This window comes from Oryctolagus cuniculus, chromosome 1 (assembly GCF_051225735.1).
Source record: "Oryctolagus cuniculus isolate XC-2025 breed Fujian yellow rabbit chromosome 1, ASM5122573v1, whole genome shotgun sequence".
NCBI lineage: Eukaryota > Metazoa > Chordata > Mammalia > Lagomorpha > Leporidae > Oryctolagus > Oryctolagus cuniculus.
The window spans coordinates 235336818-235347715 of NC_142867.1; the positions used below are offsets into that span (position 1 = coordinate 235336818).

Here is a 10898-nt window from a genome sequence, read left to right on the forward strand (position 1 = left end):
AACGAGAACGAGGACTCATAGAGCAGATGGCTTTTGGAAACCATTCGGAAAGGCCTACGAGGGAGCCGTCTCGGTTACAAGAGAACTGCCCACAGCGGGGCAGAGCCAAGATTAGCGGGAGAAAACCGGGTGCGCGCGAAGGAATTCTCACTGCTTGCACAAAGAGCTGTGATGACTGCAGATCAGCAGACAATTTCAGGACCACATTTAGCGCGAGGGCTGCCTGTCGTGGGCAAGGCGGCGGCCAGCAGAGCCCAGGACACCCCGCTGCAGCCCCTCAGAGCACGGCACTCCCCGCCTAGGCCGGCGACCTTGCCTTTCATCTTCCCCCTCCCCGTGTTTCGGAACCCCGACGAGACAGCCCGAGCGCGCTTCCACGGGGTCTGAAACACTGATACTTAGCGTAATGAATCCCAGGAGGCATTGCCTTAAGCTCCCCCCTCTCTGTTGAGTTTTATGAACTGAATAAAAGCATTTGTTAACCTAGAAATGAGCCTTCCCCCCCTACCCTGAAGAGCAGGACACGAGTGAGCCACCGTCCTCAAGCCGTATTCCCACCCCAAAGCTGATGCCCCCCGAAGCAGTCACCGCACACCCCGACCCCTGTGGGGACGTTTTGGGGGACAGTGACTCACCGCGCTATGGGAAACTGGCACTGGGATGCGCCCAAGCCACACCCCTCCACCTCTGAGAACGGCCCTCCCTCCCGGCCACGCCCCTGCTCCGTGTCCAGGCCACACCCCTCCATGGGATTTGGCCCACGAAGCTGGCCTGCGGCTGGTCTGGACAGAGCACACAGGGAGCCCGGCACGGGTGGAGGCGGCACACGGCCGAGGAAGATGACGAGAGGAGGGGGAGGGGAAACAGCAGAGGGACTCAGAGAGGGGTCAGAGAGCAGGCCCCCGCGCAGCTGCCCAGTTCCTGGGAGTCGCGGTGGCCCTCTCAGGGTTGCTGGTGAGGAAGGGGCCGCGGCACCCAGCGGCGGGCGCGCTCAGCCGTGCAGCCCACGAGGCGGGGAAGCAGACCCTGAGTGCCCACACACGCTGCCCCGCGGCAGCACGGCCCTGCTGACGCCCCCACGGGAGTTCTGGGGAAAGTTCCGAGCCTCTGAGAGGCAGACGGACGGCCCAGCCCAGCACTCCTCTTTGAAGGAGGATTTTTCAAATGTGTACAGAGCTGGCGGGGTCTGAGGCACGGCACGCCCGGACGTGACGGGGCCTCCGCTCTGAGGACAGCTGGGACCTCCCAGGCCGCAGGTCCACCCTCTGCGGGATGGTGCCACTGCCCTGCCTCCGCCCCCATCACGTGCTGACCCTAAGAAGAAGAGCCTGGACAGGACAGCCCGCCCCACTGTGGAAGGAAAGCCCACCCCGGTGCCCATCAGGGCCACGTCCCATCCTTCCAGCTCGGCCTGTGTGCACCTCGTGCTACCCAGCCTCCATTTCGATTTCGTCCAAAAGGAAAGGGAGAGTAGGCGAGTGACGGGCAGGGCGGGAGGAGACGGGCTGGGGGTGGACCTCGCGCCCAGGAAGCCCTGTCCCTGTGTCCCCAGCCCTGCCCCCGGGGCCAGTCTTACCCGGAATCTCCGGTAATATTTCCGGGCCTCGGCAGCCAGAAGGGAAAGTTCTCTCCCCATCAGGTTCTCCGTGTTGAGCAGGTTGCAGTTCAGGTGTTTGCAAAGCCACATCGCCTGCGGGGGGGGGGGGGGGGGGAGGCTCCCTGAGAGGGGGCGGGGGGGCTCCCGAGAGGGGGTGGGGGGCTCCCGAGGGGGGGTGGGGGGCTCCCTGAGAGGGGGCGGGGGGCTCCCTGAGAGGGGGCGGGGGGCTCCCGAGGGGGGGTGGGGGGCTCCCTGAGAGGGGGTGGGGGGCTCCCTGAGAGGGGGCGGGGGGCTCCCTGAGAGGGGGCGGGGGGCTACCTGAGAGGGGGCGGGGGGCTCCCGAGGGGGGGTGGGGGGCTCCCGAGAGGGGGTGGGGGGCTCCCTGAGGGGGGGGCTCCCTGAGAGGGGGTGGGGGGCTCCCTGAGGGGGGGCTCCCTGAGAGGGGGTGGGGGCTCCCTGAGGGGGGGCTCCCTGAGAGGGGGTGAGGGGCTCCCTGAGAGGGGGTGGGGGGCTCCCTGAGAGGGGGCAGGGGAGGAGGGGCAGGGGGAGCTCCCTGAGAGGGGGTGGGGGGCTCCCTGAGAGGGGGTGGGGGGCTCCCTGCGGGGGGGCTCCCTGAGAGGAAGCCAGGTCCTTCCACACTTGCGAGATGACGTTGGTGGGGCATCGCGTGGGGTTTCTGGCTGCAGGGAGGACAGACCCAGGAGGCGGCCCCCGCCCAGGGATCCTGCGTGTCCACCACGTCTGCCCCCACGGAGCCAGAAAGCCCATGGCCGCCTGGGGTGTGCCGTGCAAGCTCTGTGGGGCGTGAGGGGCTTGTCTGTGGGTTTTCTGAACACTTATTTATGTAACTGGGAGACAGCAAGACGGAGAGAGACAGGGACAGAGAGCTGCAGTCTGCTGGTTCCCCTCCAAAGGCCCACGACAGCCAGGCCTAGGGACAGGCGCTCCACCAGGGGGCAGAACCCGGCTCCCACTCCTGCTGCTTCTACAGGGGACGCCGGCAAGGACCTGGAGGTGGGAACAGGAGCAGGACTTGAGCCCGGACTCCACAGCGGGATGGAGGTGTCCCAAACGGCACCTAACCGCCAGACCACACGCGTGCCGCCGCCACGGGCTTTTACACCCCGGGCTGGTCTACAGCAGGGCGTCTGGGGGCAGGAAACGTGGCTCAGGACCCGCACTCGGCGTTCACTTTCTTCAAGGTTGGGAGCTGACACACCCTTTCGCTGAACGCTCAGTTAACTGGCGAAGGCTCCCTCACCCGCGAGGGAGGGGCGACTTTCACGGATAACGCGGACGTATTCTGGCAACACAGCTGCGGCAGGACCACTCCAGCACGGGCACGCCGGGGGGCACCGCAGCTCTCTCTGTCCCCCTGCTGGGCAGCGCCAGAGACAACGCAGCACGCACCACCGTCCAGCTGTAACAGCGGAGGCCGGGTGTCCCCGCAGGGGCTCGGGGTGAAGACGGTGACCCACCTAAGGCTGCCAGGACCTGACCTCCGCAAGAGGGCAAGTCCCCTGCTGTGCCGCTCTGGGTCTTCACAAAACGAGGGTCTCCGCTCTCTGGACGCCCATCACCCGCACACCCCTCCCAGCCACCAGAGAACTTGGAACGATGGGTGCCAGTGAGATGTGGTTGGATGCTGGTGGGCTGCCTGAGGAGTGTGGAAGCCACCACCCGGCGCCGGCAGATGAGATAGAACGACAGAGAGGCGGGCAGACAGGATGGACGGGCGGAGAGACGGCAGGTGAGCTGAGCGCGCAGGTGACCCTGTGCCCCCGTCAGTCACCTTGCTCCTGTTTGCGATAGAGGGGTGACGATGATTCCGTCGTCAGGGAGGGGCCCTCCAGAGGCAGAAGATCCCATCTCGGGCACCGAACGCGTGAAACGTGATGTTGACACTTGACTCGCGGGCCGAGACTGAAGCCGTGGCTGTCGGAGCACGCCGGCGTCCCGAGGCGGCCAGGAGGGCGGGGTGGGCCATTGGCCGCGTCTGTACCGCCGCGATTCTTCAGCGTGGAGAGAGACCCGACTGCGTGTCAGTCCCAGGAGCGGCGCACACGAATGTCCCCGGGACGGTGTCTGCGCCTCTCGGTTCGAGAGAGACCATAACGAAAATTCTCAGGATGACTCCTAAGGTTCCGAGCCCAAAGTCTCTGACACAGCTACGCCGCTGGACCCTGCACTGTCCCTGCCTAGAACCTGATCCTAACCGGGTGCCGAGACAGCGTGCAGGCAGGCACGCCAACGCCCGAGGCGGCCCAGCCCCGGACGGCCAAACAGTGCTGATCTCTGCGTGGCTGGGGGGTCACGTGTGTGGCTTTTGTACTTCTAGGTTTTCCAGGGGGAACGCACACTGCCCTTTGTAAAAGGAAGTAAGAGGAGAAGGAGAAGAAGGGGGAGAAGTAGAGCTCAGAGGTGCTGAGGATTTGGTGAGGGGCCCGCGGGAGGAGCGGGACGTGGCACTGCTCCAGCCCGCAGCGTGATATACTCACGATGGTGGTTTTTCCCGACGCGGGTGGACCTAATATCACAATCTTCGGCACTGTGGAATAGAGAGATTCGAATGTCACCAGGCTGGATGACGGAGCAGCCTCCCGCGTCTGCGGCGCCGGGGCCTCTCTCCTCCCTTCCGCCCCGGGTTTCATTTCTGCCAGCGACACGGCCATTTGTAACCCGGCGGGCCCAGAGACGGCCTCGCCGTCCGCCGCTTTCCTGGTGTTTAGAGAGGTAAGCGATCACGGAGATGGTTTATTTTTCTATTTCCGTGGGGACGCGGACACGGTAACTTGTTTGCCAAACTAATAAATATCAAGAACAATTGGGACTTCAAACTCCATAAAGCATTTTAAACAGGGACTTTGTCTCAGGGACACTCTCTCAAAGAAAGCTGTATTTTATGTAAATCGACCTTCAAAGCTGTTCTTATATTTATGTTTTTTTATTTAGCAAATTGTATTCCCCAGCATCTTACAGAGGAAAATAATGGGAAAAGGCCTGGGGTGCAGGGGCCAGATTTATACAGCCCCAGCCCGAGAAGCCTTTGTATTCAAATACAGGCATTTCTATGCAAATGGAAAAACTGGCATAGTCCCAGCTCTGGAATGTTCTGGGCCCTGCAGAATTCCTACAGCAGCTACCAGATGACCACCGTGTCAGAGGCGCCGGGCTGTGGGGGCCGCCCGCCGAGGCCATCCTGCTCGGTCCCTCTCTCACCGAGGCCCAGGAACCTCGGTGTGGCCGGTGTGGCCGATGCAAGGGCAGACCCTCGATCCCCCTCCCTGGGGGCCGACAGCAGAGCCCGTCCCTGCCAGGCCCCCAGAGGGGATTCTCACCCACAGGAGGAGGAGGGAGGGGCGTGCGCTCCTGGGCTGGGCTGGGGCGGACACAGAGAAGGAGCCGGGTGGGATGGCCCTCACACCCCCACCCAGCCGGGCGCTCGGGTCGGAATCATCTTTGCCCCTCTCACGGCAGCTTCTCCTTGCCCGGGAAAACGTGGAGGACGAGCTGGACACGACGCACTGACTCCCTCTGCAAAGACTCATTCAGTGCCTCCTCGGCGCTCGGCCCCGAGCGGACGCTGCTGAGACCCCGCCCGTGGCCTCGCGGGGAAAGGGACAGGCGAGACCTGCGGGTGAGCGGCGTCCCCTTGGCCCCCGTCCCTGGGATGCGACGAAGGGCGGGACACTTGCGCTGCTTCTCTGGGCCGCCTGGTCCCACACCATGCGCCTGGAAGCGCCTGCTGCTGTCCACATCTCTGCCCGCAGCCCTGGGTGGGCCCTGGTGGCGATGGGAACCTGGGGGAGCCCCAGCAGAGGTGCTGAGCAAGCCTGGGCTCCTGCTAGCAAGATACTGGGAGACCCCAACTCGGCAAACCACAGGGGCACCTCTCCCAGTCAGGCTCGGGCCGGGGCGCTATCTGCCCATGACGCTACTCTTCTGCCCAAAGGCCCCTGGGTCCCTCTGAGTCCCCCCAGGCCCTCGGGGGCAGCACCTCCACCCCAGACCCCCCCTCCGGAGCTTTGGCTTTTCATGTGAGAAGCCTCGGGTTCTCCTGCCCTCCTGGAGAGGGTCCTCGCCATTCCCACCTCGTCACCTGTCACGGGCCCTCAGGGACGTCCTCACCAGAACCCGCCAGCTCCTACCCCGGCCCCCTGAGAGTCTCACTCCAGTGGGGTGCTCTTCGGAGGCACGGCCACGCAGCCTGCTGCTGCTTCCCTTCCGCCTCGGCCAGCTCCGTGCCCCCTCCTCCCGAGCTGTGCCCACGATGCCACGACAGGGGCCGTGGCTGCCACAGCCACAGCCGCCGCCACGCCGGAACCAGGCCCTGCAGAGCCGCCAGAGACAAGCACACTCGCCAGCGAAGGCTCGGGTCCCCAGCTCAGGCCCCATCCGTCACAGAAGTGAAGAAGGCATTTTGAGCAGGGGCAGGCGTTCGGCAGCCCACAGCCCACTCTCTGCTCTGGGTCTGTAACCCTGGGCGAGGCCTCCCAGGGCCTCCCTGCCCCCTCCCGCCCCCCCCCAGGAGAAAAGCCACAACAGTGGGCAACGCTGCTTGCACAATGACTTTGGAAAGGAAGTGGCCTGGGGGACATTAGGTGAGAGGGGACACGGGGAACTGGACCTGGGGTGGCGTGGAAGGTCTGGGGGGAAGGTGGCCGAAGGTGGGGGTGCTCAGGCCACGAAGCATGGAGCTCACTGGGACCTTCCTGGCCGCATCAGGGTGAGGAGGGGGTGGGGGCACGGTCTGCTCCTGCACCACCACTTGCCGCCTCCCCCAGCTGTTAAGCGGGGTCTCTGCTGTTCGCCCCACAGGGCTTGGGGCTGGCGGAGCCCGAGGCGGAGGGACCTACGTCCCGACAGCGGCAGCTCGGGTCCGACTCCCAAAACTGCGGTCGGTCGTCTCGGTCTTGACGTGCCAGGGACCCTCCCCTTCCAGGTTCCTGTAAGCGGCACCCAAGTCGTACACATCTATGAAAATATTTTAAAAGGGAACATCCGCGGCCTTTCCCCCCGCCCCGAAGTTCCTCTCGCTCATTTATGTGATTAATTTCGGTTTCTTAAAATCTAACACCTTGAAACTGCAGCCCTGCTCATCAGTAATTATTTATAAACAGTGCCATAACAGCCTGCCTCACTGCCAGGAGTAATCAACTTCCTGCCACCACTTCAAAGGAAATCAAAAAACCTTTCCATCCACAGATCCTTTTGAGGTTTAACTAGGAGCATGATTTAAAATTCACAAGAAAACCCTTAGGTATTGGAGCTCTAATACACAGCTTTCTTGGACAAACGTTTGATAAAAAACGAAACATACCATTATATACACCACCGCCTGCTTTAACATTGCCCAGGGCTACTGTAAATGCTCACTTTGTACTAAATCTGCTTTTCTCGCGGCAAACGGGCTGCCAGCCCATGTGCCGTGGCTCCCTCCGCGCCCTCCTGTGCACACTCACGGGGTGTTGGGAGCCCTGGCTCCCTCTGCTCCAGTCACCGGCCACGCCGCTGTGCGACGCGGTTAACCCTGTGCCCCGTAAGCTGGAGGGTCGAGGCCCCGGCTCCAGCTGACCCAGGCCACTGCGTGGCTGACAACCAGCCCGGGGGAGCAGAGACATTCGTTGGATGCCATGGGACCCTCTGAGACTCCCGCACCCTCTAGAGCGAGGGGGTTGGGTCCGGCCGATTTCACACTTCTCCCCCATTTCTTCCCCATTTCCGTCAGGGGCCGCCTGCCTCCCTGCCCGTGTTTTCAGTTTTTGCTTCACTTGTCTCGTGCAGGTGTGGGTACGGGCAGGGAAAGCCATGATTGCTCCTCTCTGTGTAAGCGACTGGCTCTAGAGCCAACAAAGAGGCTCCAGCACCCGCAACAGCTGCTGGCCGTGGCCTGGCGCTGGGGGTGAGAGCGGAGAGACACAAATCAGCCCCCCGTTCAGCGGCCTTGGGTCCCAGTGACTCCTCTCTGACCGCATCTGGACCAAAAATCTTGACTCAGCGTTCAGGACAGACCGGAGAGGGCGGCGCCCAGCCAGCTGCCAAAGCCGGGGCGACGCAGAGACGGAGTAAAGGCTCCAGGGAGGGCAGCCTCGGGAAAGTCACAAGCCCCGGAGGACAGTGAAGAGGTGACAAAGGGGCCATGGGCGGGGGGCAGCGGAGACAGCTGGCCGTCCAACACCAGCTCACTGCAACCAAACCTGAAATGTGACTTTTTAAAGGCAGAATTAGAGAGAGAGAGAATCTTCCATCTGCTGGTTCACTGCCCAAATGGCCACAACGGCTGGGGCTGAGTCGGGTCAAAGCCAGGAGCCAGGAGCTTCTTCCAGGTCTTCCACGTGGGTGCAGGGGCCTAAGCACTTGGGCCATCTTCCACTGCTTTCCCAGGTCACAGCAGAGAGCTGGACTGGAAGTGGAGCAGCCGGGACTCGAACCGGTGCCCATATGAGATGTTGATGCTGCGGACGACGGCTTAACCTGCTCTGCTACAGCCCCGGCCCCTGAAGTATGATCTCTTTCGGGCTTTAGTTTTTATTATTTGATTTAAATTTCTTTCGTTTGTTTGAGAGAGACAGGCAGACAGACTCCCATCCCCTAGCTCACTCCCCAAATGTTGCGGACAGCATCTGAGCTGAGAACTCCATCTGGGTCTCCGTTGTGGGTGGCAAGGACCCAACTACAAAGCCCTCGCGCACCAGTGCCACCTCCCAGGGTGCGCGTCAGCAGGGAGCTGGGACCGGATCTGGCCGTGGGCATCCCGAGGGGCGTCTTCACCAGCAGCCCCGTGCCTGTCGTGAGATGGTGCCTGGACAACAGACAGACTGACACTGAAAACCAAACCTGTTCAGGAAGACGGAAACATGAAGAGAAGACGGACCCCGCCTCAGATTTCAGGCGTTTGATTCCCCGGCTGGGGAATGACTGGAGCTGTGTTGCAGTGGCCCCAGGCAGGCCGCTGAAGCCGGCCACAGAAAGCAGGGGTGCCGCCCTACGTATCCGAGTTCAAACGGGTGAGTTACCATCGAGCCCGACACGTAACTCCAGAAAAGCTCAGGACACCCGTCACAAGCAGAGGTTCCCACGGGGCGGCCCGCAGCCCCGTCCCCCAAGGGCGGAAGGGACTTGTCAATCCCTCGTCTTGTCGTGGAGCCGCCACCACTGCCCAGGCCAGAGCTTCGTGACCCCTGCCCGAGGCTCTTCACTGCCTCTTCACATCTGGACGGAGCCGTGTGGGAGCCCCTGAGCTGAGGGCGCACTGACCACGGGCAGGGCTGCGGGGCACAGCCACTGCGCTCCTCTTTCTCTTCTAGTCGGCTTTTCCTCCGGCCCACTTTCCCTCTGCCTCCCCTCGTTACGTGGTGGCGGCAGCAGAGGAGAGGCCTGGACAGAAGCACCGCCCGCAGCCCCCACAGCCTCCCACACAGGGAGGGAGACGCAGCCACCAGGAGGCTGGGGGTGAGCCTGGAGGTGGGGGGGCGTGGAGGCAGAACCTCCCCCTGCACACCCCAGAGTAAACAGCAGCCTGAGGAGGTGGAGTGGCTACGAGCCACGGGCACTGCGTCTGCAAGGCAGGGCTGGTGAGAAGAGAGGCTGGGGGTTCTCCCAGCCTGCCCCGTCACGGCGCCCCCTCCACGCGGGCCCAGGGCTGAGCAGGGACAGTTCCGGAAGGCGGTTCTCCCAGCCTGCCCCCGTCACGGCGCCCCCTCCACGCGGGCCCAGGGCTGAGCAGGGCATGCCCACAGAACCCGGCCATTTGTGCCTAACTAGAGGTTGAGAAAGAGGCACTACCGGGGCTCTCTTTAACCCCCATTTAGGTTCACACAGTGGCCGACGAGGGGCACTCGGACGGGCCATGGCCAAGCCCGAGACCATCAGGACAAGAAAGGCTGGTGCGGGGCACACTGCTGGAGCGCAGGTCCTCTCTCTCACCTTGCTTAGCATCTCCCACCTCAGGCCTTCTAGCCCCCACTGCCGGCCTCCGGCCCTCCCAGCCGCACCAAGCGTGAATTTCACTGTTTGCTGCTAGCTCCCTCAAGATGGCTAACACTCCGATAAAAGAAACATCAAAGCTCTCGGATGGACAGCACTTCTCCCTGACAGCTCGCCCGGACAGGAAGGAGCCTCCAGTTGGCAAACTGACCACGGGGTGGAGTGCGGGGCCCTCCAAGCTCGGCCTCCCTCCTCCCCAGCTCTGCGCTCTGGCCTTGCACCGGGCCAACCTGCGCTCGCGCCGAGCTTTGGTGGGGAGCTCTGGAACTCATTAACGGCGCAGATAATGAGCCCATCGGAAAAGCCCAAGTGCTTGCCTGTCTAGGTAGACCAGAAACCAAATTTACACCTGACAAGTGCAGTGATCAGAGAGCTTAAACCCAACAGGCGACATCAGCTAGGGCAGGCGAAAGCATTAATAATTGATTCCGTGGGCCACTCCGCGGTTTGCATTTTAATAACTTGGCAAGAGAATTTTTATTAGTTGTGCTCCAACAGAAGTTGAGGCATTTTTCAATTAACCCCCACTGCCAATTGTCAAAACCCCTCCCCACCTGTTCCGACTTCGCTTCCACACAAGTCGACCAGAGTGCCTCCCAGCCAGGTCCTGGGGGAGGAGGGAGTCAGGGAGAGGGGGGAGGGGGAGAAGGGGTGGGAGGCCCTTCAGATACAAGTCCACCAGAGTGCCTCCCAGCCAGGTCCTGGGGGAGTGAGGGAGTGGAGGAGTCGGGGAGTCAGGGATTGGGGGGGGGCAGGAAACAGCAGCTGGGGGCACCAGAGTGCTTCCCAGCCAGGTCCTGGGGGAGGGGGGAGTCAGGGAGAGGGGGGAGGGGGAGCAGGGGTGGGAGGCCCTTCAGATACAAGTCCACCAGAGTGCCTCCCAGCCAGGTCCTGGGGGAGTGAGGGAGTGGAGGAGTCGGGGAGTCAGGGATTGGGGGGGGCAGGAAACAGCAGCTGGGGGCACCAGAGTGCCTCCCAGCCAGGTCCTGGGGGAGGGGGGCAGTGGAGGAGTCGGGGAGTCAGGGATTGGAGGAGTGGGGCAGAGGGGAGGGGGCGGTGGCTGGGGGCACCACAGTGCTTCCCAGCCAGGTCCTGGGGAGGGGGGAGGGGGGAGGGGGCGGGGGGGCGGCGGCTGGGGGCACCACAGTGCTCACCGTCATCGCTGTCCAGCTGCAAGTGCTGGATCATGAAGGGGATGGGGTCCTGGGGCTGGTGGATCAGCAGCTGCTCCAGCATGCTCTGTGGGGCACAGGGCAGACACCCGGGAAGTCAGCGCCTGCGGGGGCCACCCTGGCGGCCATGAACGTGCCTCTGA

The 10898-nt window shown here is 63.1% G+C and overlaps 1 protein-coding gene across 7 annotated transcripts in view; it reads right to left on the reverse strand.

The window, feature by feature from the left end:
* AK8 (adenylate kinase 8) overlaps positions 1–10898 on the reverse strand; it is a 124736-nt gene that overhangs the window by 112253 nt on the left and 1585 nt on the right. For 4 of the 7 annotated variants that reach the window (XM_051835363.3, XM_089322026.1, XM_051835361.3 and 1 more), the window contains exons 2-4: positions 10738–10822; positions 4096–4145; positions 1577–1690 (exon numbers count right to left, since the gene is read on the reverse strand). The exons of 1 other annotated variant lie outside the window; for it this stretch is intronic. In XM_051835363.3, coding sequence (XP_051691323.3) covers positions 1577–1690; positions 4096–4145; positions 10738–10822 — 249 coding nt within the window. The remainder of the gene's footprint in view (positions 1–1576; positions 1691–4095; positions 4146–10737; positions 10823–10898) is intronic. 2 more of the 7 variants (XM_051835366.3, XM_070058397.2) reach the window with 1 other exon arrangement.